Consider the following 18,404-nt stretch of genomic DNA (forward strand, 5'->3'; position numbering starts at 1 on the left):
AGATCTTCTCTGGAGGGACTATGTGCTGCCGGCACCTTGAGCTTGGCCCAGTGAGACCTCAGACTTCCAGAACTGGAAAAGAATAAGTGCCTTTTAAGTCACTGAGTTGCTGGTAATTTGTTCCAGCAGCACTTGGAAACGAATAGCCCAGACAGCAGACAGGAGGCAGCGGTGGGCGCCCAATAAAAGCCTTGAACCCGGAGAGGGCTGCCTCGAGGCTGTGGGTGGTGGCCGCTCGCCCTCACATAGGACCCTCACTCTGCCCGAGGGGTGGGGGATAGGGGGGCTGCCCCTGCACTGCCTGCCTCCCTGCAGCTGTCTGACGCCCTTCTACAGCCAGCAGGGCACCAGGCAAGTGAAACACTGCCCGGCAAGCCGCAGAGGCTCCGTGGCGGTCTTCTGTGAGTTTACATCACAGCCGGTGGACCCAGTGGCCGGGAGAGCAGTGTCTCTGCCGTCAAGTGAAACACCCCTCCTGTCTTTGCCCAAGTTTCTTTTTTTTCCCCCCCCAAGATTTATTTATTTATGCATACAAGAGCTGGGGTACAGGCCAGAGGCACGGGGGTGGGGGTGAGAGGACACTCTGGGCAAGACAGGAGAGGTCTGCTGCGCCATGTGGGCCAGCTCCCTGGCCAGGGATCGAACTCAGGCCACAGTGTCTGCTGATAGCTTTATAGTACTGAGACTTAACCCCTTGTGCCACCAGGGAGGCCCTGCCCATGTTTCTTCTCTGGTCTTCCCAACATGGTGAGCTACAGTTGGGCTTCCTAGTCTGGGTGTTTCTGTGTGGTTCACCACAGGCTTTGATTATAGAAAGTAGATCACTGCCAAGAACAGCGGGGCCACCTGTGCATTCAGCAGGTGTAAGTGGTGGCAGAGAAGACACAGGACAAAAATACTCTATCTTAAAAGTTGGCGCTTCCCTCCTTTGAGATTCAGGTCTTTAATAGGATCCTGAGCCAAAAGGAATCGTCCCAGAAGCAAACCCTTCAGGCTCTGGGTATGTGGAGAGAGGTTCCAGAAGGCCAGGTCTTGCCCCCCCCCACCCCCCCGGCCCCCGCTGCTCAGGGCACAAGCAGCACCTCTGGCCAAGAGGACCTTAAACCCACCCAGATCAGGCCCCTCCATACCACGGCACAGGTGAGCTTCTCCCGGCCCCTGGAAGGCCCAGGCATGGTTGCTCCTCTGTGTCACCCTGACCAGCTGTCTCCTCCCTGTCACCTCAGTCTCCTCGTTTCTTAAGACAGCAGCTTTCACAACGTGGAAGGAAAACTGGGTCAGAGGTATTGGAGCCTCAGCATTCCTACACTGGGCAGAGGTGGGGAGAAACGAGGCTGCTCTCCTCATTCCACTTGGCCAGGGCACCTGGCTTTTGTGGCATCTTTTGAATATTTTCCTTTTGGGTCTTTCCCTGAGCATGATTTAAAAATACGCTATTGTCACAGGTAACCTTGGGGAACATACTTAGTTTGTGGAGTGATCGTGGCAGTCAGAAAGTACAGACGCGCATGCCTGCTTTGCCTCGGGTGCGCGCCTGCTCATTTGCTGACGGAAGAAAGCATACGTGAGCATGGCCTTTTCCCAGTGTCTCCCGTGCACCCAGTGCAAGGCCCAGCCCTCCCCTCTCCCCTGTGCCAGCAGGGGGCTCTGCATTTCTGTCATCTCACAAAAGCTCGCCTTTTTGGACATGAGATGGGTGGTTGCAGGTGCACCCAGTGGATCTGGGAGAGTTACTGTCACGGCTGTGTCTGAGAAGGAGATGAAATAAAAGATGAGTCAACTTTTCCCTCAGGAGCTTGGTCAGGAATAAAAATGTCTGCAGAACAAATGCCCACACACCAGTAACACCAAACTCCGCTGGGGAGGTGGAAGGGGAGGTCCCCGAGCGAGTTGATGTGGGGTGTCTGGGGAAGACACAGATAAGCGAGGTCACCTGTGGGCCTCCTGGTGGGCAGGGGCAGGATGCACGTCGAGTGCAGAGGCAGGGCTGCCAGGCCCGGGTCCTGTGGATCTGTCGTCTCCTACGGTGCTGGGTGCCAGTACGATGGGAATCAGGGTGTTCAAGGCCTGGTCCCCACCGAGCTGTTAAAATTCCCTGGGGTTGTTCTAAAGTCGGGAGAATGAATCACCCTGTGGAGCATGGGGAGAGGAAGAATTAGTACTACAAATCTGGACTTTTCTGTCGTGGCCAGTATTTCCTTGGGAGCTGGAGGCTATTTAAAAAAAATTTTTTTTTTGTTGAAAAGTTAAGTCTTATAATTTTTATTTTATTTTTAAAGATTGATTGATTGATTGATTGATTGATTTATACAAGCACTGGGTACAGTCACAAGCGCGGGAGGGTGAGATGATTCACCAGAGCCAGAGCGGGGAACAGAACAGGCAGACTGACTGAAACACATTGCTGAGGGGAGCAGCGGGCGAGACTGGAGAGGTCTGCGCGCCATGCGGGACCCTCGCCGGTGGCCGGGGATCGAACTGGCGCTGCAGAGCCTGCCGGCAGCTTCGCAGCCCAGGGCTCAACCACTGCGCCACCATGGGAGGCCCTTATAATTTTTAAAAGGTTGTTTTTGTGCCGTTAATATCAACGGGCACCGGATTATATAATTTTATTTCAAAACAAAAACGTGTTTACTTTGCCCCTGCTCTGCTGGTGAACTGAGGCTCTGACGGATGGCGTGATTCGGGAAAGTCAAGAACTCAGTTCTTAACTCTCACTAGCCACAGTTCGTCTTCTCACCCACATGTGGCTAATTGTATTTTATTAAAATTAAGATGTAAAAACCCAGCTCCTGTCACACCAGCCACATTTCAGGAGCTCCTGGGCACACGTGGCTCTGGCTTCCGTACTGGACAGACAGCCGAGAACACCTTCCTCATAGGAAGTTCTGTGGGAACTGGGGTCTAGCTTTGCCTTTCTGGCTGACTCACCATTTAGAATAATGGAAAACCAAGCTTTTCCTCCATGATGACCCAGGAGGTAGGGCTCCCCCCCACCCCCCAGCTCAGCTGTCTGGCAGTCACCGCTCCAGGCAATGGGTGGGAGTCTTGTTCCCAAGAATGGGGAGAATAAAGCCTTCTCTCCTGGAAGGGCTTGAGGAAGGTCTGCAGCTACAGCCGGGTCACCCGAACAGTCACCTCGGGGCAGAAAGTGAGGAGGGAGAGCCCCGGAGGAGAGCAGGGAGGGTCCCGCAAGTGAGGAGAGGCTGAAAGAGTTGTGGGGGAGGCATGGTGAGGAAGTTCAGGACCTCAGAGGCCTTTAGGGGTATGCCCTGGGGATTTGAGGAGATGGGCTGGGGAGTAGCAGCACCAGCTATTCTCCCAGCATCTGACCATTTGGAGGGTCTGGTGGGGGGGGAGGGGGAGGGCTTGCTGTGTTGCTTCCTATATTGTGAACAGTGCCTTGTGCCCCCCCCCCCCCCGGACCAAACGCACTGTACCGCTGTGTCCTGCTTGCTGCCTGGCGTAGCAGTGTTAGATGCCAACTAGCTTTAACTTTACCTGCTTTGGTGACCGGGTCAGATTTGCATGCAGCCTCCTGTAAGTCTGTTAAACGCCTTCGGAATCACCATGATTTTCAAATTAGCAACTTTATTGAGACATGGTTCCCAAACTTCACGACCACCAGGTTAAGGCACATAGCTCAGTGGGTTGGTGAGGTCAGAGCTGTTGAGACTTCATGGCATCAAGTTTCCAGCATTTCCATGAACTCGTTATTCACTGGGGTCTCTCCCCACCCCTGTCTCTGCTCTGCCTGGAAGTGGCGGGACCCCACAGTAGGTGGCTTTTTCTGTCCCCTGCTTTCGCTCAGCAAATGTCCTCCGGCTCGTCCCTTTGTGGGACACTCTTCACACCTTCACCCCATAGGGGACTTCGCCTCGATTTATGTTGGATTCAAGCAAGGCATGTTCTCATGGTTCTAGAATGTTCTCTGCTGCTAAATTGAATGAACTGGCAGCCCAGGGCAGGTTGTGTGTGTCAGCGAGTGGCAGCACAGCGCAGAGGGGTCCACCTGCATGGGCGGGGCTGTGGCTGTGGGAGCTGCTCACACACAGCCTGGCCATTCTGGGTCTGGTGCTTGGTGTCTGCCAGGCCCATGGGCTGCAGGGAAGGTGGTGGGAGTGGGGAAGGCAAGGCTGAGCTGGAATGGCACCACAGGGACCCGCACCACTTCCAGCCTTAGCCTGTGGTGGAGCCCCTCCCGAAGGGACCCCTAAACTGTAGCCAGTTGGTCAGAAGCACGGACTCCGGGGAGACAGTTGGAATGACTAGAACTCTCAGGCACCCCACTGGAGTCCCGGAATGTGTCAGCAGGCACCGGGAACCGTGGCACCCATTGAGTCGGGTATCAGCCTGTGGGGCCCACCCCCCATGCGCAGGTGTCGGCAAGGCGGTCTGTTAGGATGAGTGATGCAAGCTCAGGGCTTCTACTTTAACTCAGCACCGTCGCACATCTGGCCTGGACATTTTCTGGGCTGGGTGTGTGGAGCAGGCTCTGCCACTGAGGTCTGTGCCAGGGTGACGGCCACACGGGGACCCAGTCGCCTGACGACACTTCTCAAAATCTATCGTTTGGTGACCGTAATTTGTGATCTGGGTTATTTGGCTAAGTCTTCGTCTTGGCCAATGTTCCATTTATTAATACTTATTCTGTTTCTCTCCCCCACCCCTATTTTCTCCATTTTCCGTGTGTGGGGACAGTTGGTGCTCTGGGAGACAGGTCTGGATTTGAGCATTGCTGTGAGCAGCTCTCCTGGTTTATGTGCTTGACGTGCAGAGCAGACGTGTGTTACTAAGCCAGAGCCTCGCTGCATGTCTTCTTTAGTTTGATTCCGACCTTGCGTTTTCCTGGTTCCTTAACATCCGCAGCCCCGCTGCCTGCCTCCAGGAAAACACTTGTTCTCAGGCAGGTGTTTGTGCCCGGCCTTGTACAAAAGCACCCAGAGTTGTCAGGGCGAAAAGATCCAGACCCTACATAGAGTCAGTCCTTTCCCCCCAAATCATTTAAAGATCTGAAAGGAAATCTTTAGTCGGAGGTCATCTCTCCTCCCTGCCCCAGAAAAGGTGTATGACCTCCCCTCGCCGCCCCACTCCCTCCTCCCCCTCCCTCCCCCCCACCCCGCTCCCTCCCCCTCTTCTTTCGTGGTCATTCCTGCCACCAGCCCTGCCAGCCCCTGAGCTTCGCCATCTCCTTGGACACAACCAGTTTCACGGGAGACTGACGGATCGAAAGAGGCCAGTGTCCTGCGGCGCGGTCCTGGTCCCAGAGCCACCAGCCAGCTGCCCGCTACTGCAGCGCTTCCAGCCGTCACCTGTGCTCACTCATCAGCCCGCCTGTTTGTGCCAGTCTAGGGTTGTGGGTGACTGGGGCCTCTCCCCGGCAGCTTGGGGCATGAGGCAGCGCACCCGCGCCCTGCCAGGACAGGGAGGTGCACCCTGAGCCCAAAACGCGTGTGCCTGGGGCAAACCCCACGCTCCCGCCAAGACGCTGATCCACCCGCACAGCGGCCTTGGCCGGGATCCATGGCTTTTTCTCATCTACCTTCGAACAGAACAAGTCCATTTGCGCGCCCGCTGTCTTCACACCCACCCCCCAATATGTAGTTTCTCTTTTCTGAGGTTTCAGTGACCCAAGGTCAACCGTGTTCTGAAAATTTTAGACACAGAAGATATTTTTGAGAGCCACAGTCATATAACTTATTACACTCCAGTGTAGTTCTGGTTAATTATTGCTAATTTACTGCATCTCATTTATAAATTAGACTTTTTCATAAGCACGTAGAGGGAAAAACCAAAGTGTATACCAGCTTGGCTTTCAAGCTACTGCTTGGTCCGCGCCCCCCTGGAACGCGGTGGGGCCGCAGGGGTCTTGGTGCACACTCCCGAGTGGCCCTCCCGCGGGCGACCCTGCACACGCAGCAGCGCCTTTGGGATGCGTCCCCGAGGCGGAGTCCTTGTTCAGTCCTTGTCGTGCTGGCTTGTGCGGACACTCCACAGCATCCTTCTCCGTTTGCCTGCTGAAGCTGCGGGTCTGTCTCGGGTTTGGGGCACTTGTGGTAACACGACCTAAGGCATCCCTGTGAATGTAAGTTGTTGTTTCTCTAGAGTTAAGGTTGGGATTGCAGGGTCCACTGGAAGCGTATGCTTGACTTTGTAAGAATTGCCAAGCGCTTTCCAAGAGTGCCTGCACCATCTTGCATTGCCACCAGCCAGGTAGGAGAGGGTCCATCAACCCACGTCCTCGCTAGAGCACTGGATTTTTTGTCAGGATTTTAAATTTTAGTCACTCGAGTAGATGCGTGGGGGTATCTTGCTGTGGATTTCATTTGTGTATGTCTGAAAGCTAGTAGCATCTTTTCTGGGGCTTGTTTGCTACCACTGTACCCACCTTGAAAGATCTATTCAAGTCTTCTAAATTTAATTGGGAGGTGGTTATTATGGTCAGGTTTTGAGAATTTATATATTGGGATACCAGCCCATGATCGGATGATTTGCAACTATTTACTGCAAATCTGTAGCTTATCTGTTTATTCTCTGATGTCTTTCCATAGGAAAAAAATTCTGAGTTAATGAATTCCACTTAGAATTTTCTTTTTTTTTTTTTTTTTAAAGAGTTATTTGTTTATGCGTACGAGAACTGGGGTACAGGCCAGAGGTGTGAGGGGTGAGAGGATTCACCTGAGACAGTGGGCAACAGAACAGGCAGATCTACTGAGACACACTGCTGAGGGGAGCAGCAGGAAGACAGAAGACGGTCTGCTGTGCCATGTGGGTAGCTCCCTGGCCAGGGATCGAACTTGTGCTGGAGTGGCTACGGACAGCTTCATAGGTTGAGTCTTAACCCCTTGCACCACCAGGGAGGCCCTATCAGAATTTTTTTACAGATCTTGCTTTTGGTGTTCTGTGAAACCCATAAACTTGGTTTTCTGACCTGAGTGGTTCTATCTGGTTTAATTCAAAGGAGCCCATTTAAAAGTGGTTGTGTTGGGCTATTTTTTTTTAAGTTGTAATTAGCATAGTAAGAATTTTTGTTTTAAAACTCTCCTCGCCCTCATGACTTCATCCCTACTCCCCCCGACCCAACCTTGTCTTTTAAGAAAAATCCAGGCATTTTGGAGAGGTGGATGCCACTTGCCGAGCTGTGGACAGACCCTCCCTGCTGCAGGTGGTCTCGCGGTCTCCTGTCCCAGGTGTGTGCCACCTGAGGCCACAGGACTCTGAGGTGCTGTCAGGCTCCATGGTTTGCTTTGTTTGTATGTAGGTGTGTTTTTACTTTTGTATAAAGGTAATAAACATATTCATGAGATTCTCAAACAACATGGAAGCAAACAGGCAAGACAGACAGGCTCCTTCACAGGCCAGCCCTCGCCGAGTCTGTGGTGGGCACCGCCCCAGGACCATACGGCATCCAGGCCCTTCATCTTGCTGGGCCTCCGGCCCCTGCCCCGCTCTGTCTCGCCTCCATCAGTGGAGCTGCACAACCTGGGCCTTTTAAGTTGTTTTAGTTTTTTCCTGTAAAAAAAAACTATGCTTTAACGTAAGAGATGTTGTTGGCTGTCTTTGGGCGTGTGTGCTGGTTTTCTTCGGAATGGATTCCAGGAAATGTCATTTTGAGTGAAAGGATATCTGACTTTTTGGTATTAGATAATACTGCCTCTGGGGAGAAAAACCAACAGAATTTACGCTCCAGCTGCTTTTGACACTGCCCTTTTTGCAGACCCTCAGTGTCAGTGGGCATTTCCAGGTCTTTTTCACTTGTCTTCTTGGTCAAAACCAGTTAACTAGGGGGAAATGCGCCTATGTCTGTACACCCGCCATGCGTGCTTCCTAGCAGCTTCTCCATGCTGTAGTCGGATTGGTTCCGTGTGAACTTCAGGAACTCTCTCTGGGATGCCAGCCCTCCTGGAGCTCCGGGAAGCTGTCTCTGCTGGCCCTCTTCCCACGCACGCAGGGTGAGGCTGCCTGGGAAGGGCCATGTGGAGGGAAGCCGCCCAGCGTGATCTGGGCTCCTCGCTGGGTCTGTTCCCCTCTGGGTGCCGTGCCCAGCCCCGCCCCGTCAGGGATAGGGGCGGTCCTCTAGGGAACAGGTCACGTTTACAAACTGTGAAAGCCCCAAACAGTTTTATTTAAGGAACGAACGTTTATGTGTGGCCTTTTGGGGGCCTTTATTTTCATATAACTAATTTAAATCCGGAATATTTCAGATTCTAGCACTAGCTGGTGGGTTTCAGTCCAGCGGGTCTGCTTTGAACGTTTAGGCTCCACGACTTAGCAGCTGGGGTGGCCCTGACCCACCAGAAGCAGGAGCGAAGAAGAGCTGGGTCAGGAGGACAGGGCTGTGGCCTGCGCTGGGGTCCCAGCCTAATTGTGTGAAAATGATCAAAGCAGAACTCCTTGGAGGTGTGGTGCTGTTAGTGAAGGGCAGAGGATTCGTGGATGCTGCAGGCAAGAGAGTAAATGAACCGCACACCGTCCTCCACCATGCCGCTCTGCAGAACACACCGGCTTCTGCTGGGCCGCTCCAGCCTGATGTGGTCAGAGCAGACGTGCCAGTGGGTGCACGGGTGGGCCAGGCGTGCGACCTGGGTCTCGGCTTGTGATGGGAGAGCTGGTGGGATGTCACCGTGCCTCCAGCGCCGTGGGTCACTTCCTCTTCACGCTGGAAGGGATCCATGCCCAGTGGGAACTTTTGAGAGTGAAATTCAGAGTCCTCCAGTACTCTGTGGCCATGGCCCTGCCCACCTTTCTCCTGCCTCGCCTCCAGCTGCTGTCTGTCCGCAGCCCTTGCTCCTCCGTCTAGAATGTGCTGCCCGGGATCTCCGCCCGCCGGCTACTCTTCATTCTGTGGTCTCAGCCCAGGTGTCACCTCCTTCCCGCGGCTGAGTGTGCATGTCTAAGCAGGGCTGTGCTGCTTTGCTGTTTCCCCTCACTGCAGCCAGCTCCGCCTCTTCTCCCCCTCTGGGCACGTGCAGGGCGCTTGATAAGTGGTTGACTAACTTCTTCTTCTTCTTCTTCTTTTTTGATATTTATAGAGCAGGTTTATTAGAAAAGGGATAGGACAGTAAAAGACACTTGCATAGATGGAAGTGGGTAGGAAGAGCTGCCTGTAAGTGATGGACTAACTTCTGAGAGGGGTTGGCTCTGCCCAGCCTCCGCTGCAAAAGCGGGCCTTCCCCCATGTCCCTACCTGCAGAAGATGTGTAAGGCCAGTAGGTGATCAGAATGTCTTAGAGCATTGTTACTGTAACTGCACCATCAATGCGGGGTGCATGGAGTCCTTGGTCATGTAAGGATAATAGACTAGAAATGATCTTTTTGAAGAAGAGCTGGAGTTTTCCACTTCGAACACATTCAGAACTTGCCTGCTTCTGAAGTGAGGCCCGGCGCATCTGGCTTTCTGGGGGCCGCGAGTGGGGCTTTGTCTGTGATGGAGGGGAGCCAGTAGTCAGACAGCACCTCTTCCTTCCCCGCAGGGGTGGCTGAGTGTTGAAGGGAGGAAAGTCCAGCTCCTGGACCTGGGGAGAGCAGAGGCGGCACAGACCTTGCCTTCTCTCCTTTTCAGAACTGTACCCCTCTGTTGCCTCCAAGTTCTGTCCAGCACTCTACTCTGTGGTCCCTTCTGAGGCCCAGCTTTGCCAAAGAAGAATCTCAGTGGGGCTGGAGTGGACTTTACTACAATAGCTTTCCCCAAAGAATTGTTATGTTTCCTGGATGTCCAGAAGTGTCCTGGCTCTTAGGAGTTTCTGGATTCTTGGGGCAGGTCCCATTGCCAGCATGCCTGTTTCTGTGGGTATCCACCAGCCAGCCACTGTGCTGGGTGCCTGTTCAGAGCACCCCCTCCTCTCTCTTTGTGATGGCCAGTGCCCAGTTGTGCTCAGTCTGGACCTGTCAGCCATCCTGCCTCTCACCGTGGGGTCTGCTGCACCTGCCGCTCTCAGCGCTAGGTCTCCGTGGGTGGATATTTTGTGGGCCAGAACATCAGGATATCGATTTATTTGAATCCTGACAAGTAAATGTGAGTGAGAGGCAGGGTTCTGAGGGCAAGTGAGCTTTGCAGAGGCAGGTCGTGTGGCTGCGCCTGCCTGCAGAGCTGGGGGGCTGCTTTTGGGTAAGGGTGTGGCAGCCACTGGAGAAGACTTAGACAGTACGCAGCCAGACAGAAATCATTGAGAGCAGAGACACGTCTGCTGTTGGTTATTCAGAGTGGCCTCCAAAAAAAGGTAAAGAAAGTGGCTGGGACAGTCTCTGCGGGACAGTGTGAGGGAGTGTGAAATGACATGGCTGTGGTCGTGGGCCATCCGGGGCGAGTGTGCTGTGCTCTGCTGGTGAGAAGTGCGTGTACTCGGCGAGTGCGCGCCTCAGGAGACACGCAGAGAGCGGCAGCCACGGCAGCAGCAGCTCCGCTTTAGGCTCGCAGCGGGAGGCCATTCTTTGCCCTCACTCATCTCTGCACCCAGTGTCTGCCTTGTTGCAGGGGGCTTTTAGTCTTTAAAATCCAAAAGTGGAAAGGAGAGGCCAGGACCTGTACAAAAATGTTGATAGCAGCTTTTGTAGCGCCTCGCCAGGGCTGGACAGAGCCCGGAGGCAGTGGGTGAGTGGCGGGCCTGGTCCTGTCCCCCCAGGGCCGGCTCTGAGCATGTGTGGAGACCGGTGTGGGCTCCAAGGGGACTGTGCTGAGGGAGAAAAGGCAACTTCAGAGCTTAAACATCACACGTCCCTTCACGTGGCAGCCTTGATGCAAGAGAATCAGCGCGGGAGCTTGGGGTGATGTGAGGGCAGCCCAGGCGCTTGTGCTGGAGCCGTGAGGGTCCCGGCTGGGGGCACAGACGTGGCCGAGTCACAAACAAGAGCTGCTGTCAGGGACAGAATTAGTGTTTCATCCACGGCTGGCTCCTGGCTCTGGATGCTGTTCCCTGGTTTTGAGAATGGTACTATTGTGGGGAAACTGGGTAAAGCAGAAATGAATCTATCATTATCTCAAGTTTAATCCAAAAAATGAAATTGGAGCGATCCCGCGCCAGAGTGTAGATTAGGCATCGTGAAGGCTGTTCTGAGAGGAGGCATTTATAAAAGCAGACGTAGTGAAAGAACTTCAGCCTTCTTGCTGCTTCGGGGCTTTTTCTTTCTCTTCCTGTCCAGAGTCTCTGGTCTGCTTGGAGCCTGCAGCTACGCAGCCACAGCAGCTTTCCTCCTGGAGAAGATGGCCACAGGGGCGCACGCACTATCTGTGGAGCAAAAGCAGAGAAAGTGGAGCGGTTGCTTCAGTGCCCTGCAGCCCTGGCTCCCTCTGGAGTGCCCGGGTGCCCCGCGGGGACCCTGGTGTGGTGGTGGCTGCTCCCAGCCTGCGGGGGCCTTTGTAAAGGGGGTAGAGGGCTCCCTCACTCCTCCCCCAGGGGCTTGAGATGCTTTGGCGGTAACATCTGTGCTGGGCCTGGCTGTCACCAGCGTCCAGTGAGTGACCACCCAGGAGCTTTCCTGTCCTGCTGCTGTTCGGGCCCCTCGTGCTCCTGGAGAGCTGTGTGGGGGCGGGGGTTGCATTTCATGTCCCAGGACACATTCATGTGAACGTTCAGAATTTTTCCTTAGAGATTTTGTGTCAGCTGAGGGTTTTCTGTTTTGTCTTTTTAAAAAGCTTTTCTTTGGCTTAGACTTACAGCGAAGTCAGCGCCGTGTGTGCTCTGCACCAGCTAGGGGCTGGTACCCAGACTCCAGGCTCCCGTCGAGGCCCTTTTCTGTTCTTGGACCATGTGACATTTTGCAGGTGACTGTGTAAATTGATGACGTCGCTTGAGTAAGTTTCTGGTCCTAAAACAAGAATTTTGTGGGGAGCTTTAAATCAAAAGGAATGCTGAGGTGGGGCGCCCAGAGGTTCTATGCAGTCACTCTGATGTGGAGAGAACCCCCCTCCCCCAGCCCCAGCAGATTCTGCTGCAGAGCCATGCAGACATGGCGGGGATCCACAGGCTTGGACGAGAAGGTGACTCAGGAGTTCAGAGTGGGGTCCCTGCGCTGCTGACAGATTTCCAGAACCAATACCGACACTTTAAACTGTTGTTCTGAAATATGTTTGGGATTGCCGATTAAGAAAAGAATGTGCAGAAAGATACTAATGTTCTAACTTAACCTCAGTAGCCTCTCTTTAATGTAGTAGTCTTTCAAATGGGTTCAGCGCCAGGGGAGAGAAGAGACTCTCCCAGGGGCTCTGACTTGGAATTCGGGGCTAATGGGTGAGACCTAGATGTGCAGGTCAATCTCCAGGGACTGAGTTAGCCCTGTGTTCTTTGTTGGGATTCCCCGTGTTTTGCCCCTTTTGCCCAGTGGATTTTGCTCACTAGGTTGTAGTCACTGGTTGGAAAGTTGGAGGAGGAACCCGAGGCGTGGCTGGTCTTTGTGGCTGGGGTGCCGCCAGGTGGCAGCGCATGGGCTGGAGGGCTGTGGGGTTTATTGTGGTAGTTGGTGCTATCCCCTCCCCTAAACCCCAGGCCTTTTCCAGAGAGGTTTGAGAAATCTTTGTGCAGTAATAGAAAATGTCAAAGCCAGCAAATGGGAGTTGTTCTGCCTCCTCTGTTATCTCATCCAGGGGTGAGATTCAAGACCATCATTTCCATAGTGATTGCCAGCGCTCTTGGGCTAGGGGTTCTGTGCTATGACGTCACAGATGGAAGTCAAGGAGAAGAAAAACCAAATACAGGCATAGGCACCCTCAGAGAGGAAGAAATACAGCCTTATAACTGGCCAGGTGGCCTTTTGTGTTTCTAAAGTCACTCTTTAAAGGTGGTGCTCTGTGTGTATGTGTGCGTGCGCGTGCGCGCGCTTTATGTATGGCTGTATATACACATACATGTATATAAATCACCTCTCGAAGGGCCTGCTAATCAGGAACAATGCAAGTGGCCTGTCTTTCTGGGAGTCATATGTGTATTTGAGAATAATTATTTTTTTCCTACAGACATGTGGCATATAGGACCTTATTTTTGTCTGTTTATTTGAGGCATTCTGTCTTTTCATTGGTGCTTACGCCAAAGACATCCCCAATTTTGTTTGAGGTGGTTATGTCTTAAAAAATAAGTGTTGTAGTTCATGTTTGACCAAATGAGAACTAATGCGTCTGGGGGAGATTCAAGGAGGTGGTTCATCAGATCCTATAGCACCAAGTGGGGTGTGTGTGTGTGTGTATGTGTGTGTGTATGCGCACGCCACTCTGCACACATCCTTTGATGCGAAGGCAGTCTCTTGTATTTCTGGAGGCCCAGTACAGACTTCGGTGGGTATTGGGTGATTTCATCATTTAATTCTGGTCCAGGGACTTACCAAGTCTTAATTAAATTTTTAATCCTCTTGCTTCTGAACCAGCTCATTTATGAGGATCCTGTTGTAACTGGATCTTCTGTCCCTTGGGAACTAGACTTGGGCTGCCAACTTCTGCAGAGGCCCTGTGGCCGATGACTGGGAGCTTTCCAGGGCCTGTCTATGATCAGGTCCCTCATGTACATGGTGGACAAACTAGTGCCTTCTCGCCATTTCACTGCCATGCCTGTGACAGGGAGAAAAGCGCAAATGGACCTGTCCAGCACGTGGCCGTGGCACGTGTATAAAGGATGGGAATTGCTCAGGAGAGCCCAGTTCTCACCTGAGAGGTCTTGCCTGGCCTCTCAGGGGGCAGCTGCCAGGGAGACATCCTGTCCTCACACTAGAGTGGGTTTGCTCGTAAAACACTAGGCTATCTCCAGTCACCATCTTGAATGAGTCATGCTTATGGAGAACTGGGGTACAGTTGTTCATCCTCCCACCCCACACTGTGAGGTATTGTAGATGGTGATCCGTGGATATCTTGAGTTGACCCTGGTTTTTATTATTCCCATCACTTCTAGAGCAAGCCAGCGAAACAAGCTGCCTTCTCTCTGCTGTCATCTGAGTTCACTTGTATCAGGATCTTCGGAATTATGGATCAGTTGTAATTCTGTCTTAGCCTGCTTTCATTTACATTCATTACCTCCTAGTTTTAGGAGCCACGCTCTGTTTCGTATACAGAGAATTGTGTCATTCTGCATTTGTGCACTACAAGCCATACATCAATTCAGGATTTGAACTGACACTCTAAATGAAAAATACCAGGCATACATCAAGCAAATTTAAGGTTAACAGTCCATTCATGGGGGGTGGGTGCATGTATCAATGGAGAAATCACTCTGCTGCTTCTAAAAATCCTGGCTTCTTATACCCAGTGTTTGACCTATGTAGGGGGAAGTGTGTATTTTCTTATCCCAACCCATTCTTCTTCCTTTATAACAAAGGTTATATGATCATATTGTTTGATGCCTTAATTTTTAAAAAAACATAAAGAACTTTGCATATAGTACCTTGAGAACCTTTTTAAGAAACTGCTAGGTTGGAATACACCATTTATTTATTTCATAGATCTTCAGGGAGGTTTTCTTCAAAATATTTATGATTTGATATAATTAATTAAGGAGGATAAATGTTGGTGAAAGACATTTCAAAATACTTTTTTTTTTAATGTTTGAAAGTTAACCAGCGGCAAAAAAGGATATCTCTGTTTTCTACTCCCCCAAATTTTGTGTCAGGATGTGGTAATCAAGGGGCCAGTTTAAAAAAAAATGTACGTGTGGGGCCTCCCCGGTGGTGCAGCGGGTTGAGCACAGCGCTGTGAAGCTGTCCGCAGCCTCTGCAGCACCAGTTCGATCCCTGCCGGCCAGGGGGATTCCCACATGGCGCAGCAGACCTCTTGTCTCCCCGCTGCTCCCCTCAGCAGTGTATTTCAGTCAGTCTGCCTGTTCTTTTCCCCACTCTGTCTCTGGTGAATCCTCTCACCCTCCCGCACTCTGGACTGTACCCCAGTTCTTGTGTAAATGAAAATAAATCTTTTAAAAAATAAAGAAATTTTAAAAAGAGTATATTCTTTAAAAAATGTACATGTCTTTGATAGCTTTTTTTTTAAATTAATTATTTATACAAGCTCTGAGTGCAGTCAGAAGTGCGGGAGGGTGAGAGGATTCACCAGAGACAGAGTGGGGAACAGAACAGGCAGATTGACGAAATACACTGCTGAGGGGAGCAGCGGGCGGCAGGAGAGGTCTGAGCGCCATGTGGGACCCTCGCCGGCGGCTGTCGCAGCGGCCTGGGATCGAACCGGTGCTACAGAGGCTGCAGGCAGCTTCGCAGCCCAGCGCTCAACTGCTGTGCCACCAGGGGAGGCCCTGTGTTTGATAGCAAGTATATTGGTATTTAATAAGCAATAAGCAACTTAAGAGTATCAAGATTAGAAATGGCCTGTCTAAATCTGGTGGTAATACCTGGTTCTTGGCTTCCCAGGATTTCTGAGATATGCGTAGAGATGCTTGGGGTGAAGGGTAGTTGATATAATGTGTATATAAATGTGTGTGTACAGTGCCCTTGGTAGTTTGGGTTCTGGAGAGTGTCTAGTGAGGGAAAGGGAAGAGCGCTATCCGTGGTGCTGAATTAGATCACTCCCCCCCCCCCCCCCCACGTGGTGGGAAGGTTCTGAAATGTTGGAAGTCAAGGACCCAACTGTGTAACTATTTTAAAAACCACATCTGGTTTGTAGCTGAGCCCGCTTTCTATTGGAATGTCTGTGTGTCAGGGAAAGCCGACTACAAAGGCAGTGCTATGGAGGCCAGTGATAGTTGCAGCTAGCTGTTCTAACGTGTGGAAGCAGGAGGTTGCGATGTGAAGTGTGGCCTTCTGGCTGTTTATATCCTAACTCATTTCCTTTCAAATCATGCACCTTGTCGTATAAGACGATTGTTTTTAAGTCAGTGGAATAGCGATGAGAATGGTACAGTTGGGGCCTACACCTTATATCTGCCATTTCTGGCGTTTAAAATTTTGAATCCATGTGTCTGATTATATGTAAATGTTTTTCAGTCCAAATTTCCACAATCATTTACAGTGACAAAGCCATTTTATTAGTTTCTTGAGTCTTTCTGGATGCTCCATACATGCCCGTCTTCCCCAGGACCTTCCCCTGTTTCGCTCGCGCTCCCTTTCCCAAGCCCCGCCAGTCCTGCCTTTGGTGGATTTATGCTTTGTACAGCAATTGTGCACCTTGTTTTAAGGCACTGACAGGAAAAGTCCACAGGAAAAGTTCTAGTGTACACTGAATTGTACATATTTAGTAAAGCAAAGTTTTCCCTAAGATTGAGTGTTAATGAATAGATAACCAATTTCCAAATAAATATCATTGCATGCAAATGGAGCAGATTATTGTGTGGTATAGTATATATTCAAATTCCATTTAGCATTTTGAAAGCAGAAGTTCACTGTTAAATACTTTTGGATTGACTGAGTTTATTTTGACACAGTTGGAACTTATTAGTGTCTCGGAGTTATCAAAAATAAAAATGTTTTTTTGCTTACAGATAAGTCTCTCCTTATCCTTAGAGAATGTGTTCCAAGACCCCAGTAGGTCCCTGAAAGCATGGATGGCTTGAACCCTATTGTATAATTTTTTTTTCCTGTTCATGCATACCTGTGAACCAGTTTAATTTATAAATTAGGCAGAGTGAGAAATTAACAATAGGAACAATAACAATATATGTACATTCACATAATTCACATAATTAAAAGCAAATATGGTCTCTTTCTTTTTTGTATGTGTGTATGTAGTATTTTTGGACCAGTTAAACAAGGATAACTGAATCTGGGAGGGGACCGGCAGGGAGGGAGTGCTCTGTTTAATCCAAGCTAGAAAGGTAAAAATCATGCAATTTCTTTGCTTCCTTTAAAGCTGGAGATACAGATGACCCACCAAGAATTACTCAAAACCCTGTTATCAACGGGAATGTAGCCATGAGCGATGGGCATAACAACACAGAGGAAGACATGGAGGATGGTGAGTACACACGGGTTGCTTTCTTACGTTGGGCAGGAAACTGTCAGAAACACGAACAGATGCGATGCACATGCCTTGAGCATTTCTGAGTCTCTTAAGAGTAGGTACTTTTCAGAAGGTTGTATCTGAGGAAAGTGTAGATATTTGTTTTGGTTTTGAATTCAAAGATTGCCCACAAACTTCAAGGTCAGTTGATTCTCCCCGGCTGCAACCAACGGGTTTACAGAAGTTTGTTATCAATGGGTATTTACTCAGGCCTACAGTTTTCTAGCCACTGTTAGTTTCAGAACAGGTCTGCCGTCCTTTTCCTGTGAGTTTGTGGCAGGACACTTAGGCATTGGAGCTTGGCTTTCCATTGCGTCCTCACTGTGGGGGCATCACGTCAGTGTCTGTAGCTGGTGATTCCTCTTACTCTCCCCTCAGGTATGAAATCACATTTGAGTTTTGGGCTTCATTCTCCTACACTTAACTTTTAGTCTGTATCTTCTATGTGAAAAAGTGTATGCATGGACATTTTGTGCCTAGGAAATCACTTTCTTTCTGGGCTATTTCTTCTTTATAGTAATTTATCAGATCGCATGACCTGTGCTTTTGCACGGTCCAAACTGAAGTGTGAGATGGTAGCGTGGCGGCCACAGCCGCTTTATGCAGCCCTGGAATCTTGCAGTGTAATATGAAACCGTGTTCTGTCAAAAGCATGTCCATCCATCCTCATGAGGGTTGTGTCCTTCCCAGGGGAGTAACGGGGCAGTTGAAAGAGACCATCAGCCACGGGCTGCACCACCAGAAGGACTGCTGTTCAGACCTCCTGCCAAAAGTTGAGCCTCCATGAGAAACTGCAGCCGTAGCTGAGAGTTGTCTCACAGTGCGGCTTTCCCCCTGGCAGCTGGCTGAGGCAATATCTGAGGAAGGTAAAGAGGCGTGGTCTGAACCCCGCTGCTTTGTTACCTGTGGAGTGCACTGTCCACGCAGACCCAGGGCAACGTGTGGGAGTGGTCTCTGTGGTTGCTGGGCTCTTGGTTGGATTTTAGGCACCCGAGTGCCAAAAGTGACTCAGTGCACTTGGGGAGGCAAGGCAGGTCTTAGGCGCCAGGTGTGAGTCGGAGGCCTCTTGGATGCACTTTTGGGTCCACCCACCCTGAGCAGCTCCAACTCTTCCCAGAGTAAGTGCTGTGCTAATCTTCCCGCGGGAGCTTTTAGGCGAAGGTCTCAGGAGGAGGTGTAGGTGTAGATAAAGGCACTTTGGCTCTGTTGCCAGGGGGGGCTGTCCCTTGCTTTATAGGATGCCAGTGTCCCCCGCTTTGTCCCAACTACTGAGTATGCCTTTAGACGTTGCCACCTGCCTCCTGGTGGCCTCATTTGAGATCTGTGGTGTACAGAAAATAACCCATCTCCCTTTGAGGCAAATTTCACTAAATTATTCATAGAAAATGGTGCTAAATCATAGAATTGTGGCAGTGCCCCTGTTGTGAATTGCAAGTGGTGCAAGTACGAGAAAAGGTTGAGTGGTCTCCAGGAGTACTTTCTCCCT

At 50.9% G+C, this 18,404-nt stretch overlaps 1 protein-coding gene across 1 annotated transcript in view; it reads left to right on the forward strand.

The window, feature by feature from the left end:
- USP7 (ubiquitin specific peptidase 7) overlaps nt 1-18,404 on the forward strand; it is a gene marked incomplete at both ends in the record, with an annotated part of 51,766 nt that overhangs the window by 8,523 nt on the left and 24,839 nt on the right. Inside the window, one exon of the mRNA XM_084249631.1 lies at nt 16,769-16,873. Within this exon, the coding sequence (XP_084105757.1) occupies nt 16,769-16,873 (105 nt within the window). The remainder of the gene's footprint in view (nt 1-16,768; nt 16,874-18,404) is intronic.

This window comes from Talpa europaea (genome assembly GCF_964194135.1).
Source record: "Talpa europaea genome assembly, chromosome: 12".
In the NCBI taxonomy this organism is placed as follows: Eukaryota; Metazoa; Chordata; class Mammalia; order Eulipotyphla; family Talpidae; genus Talpa; species Talpa europaea.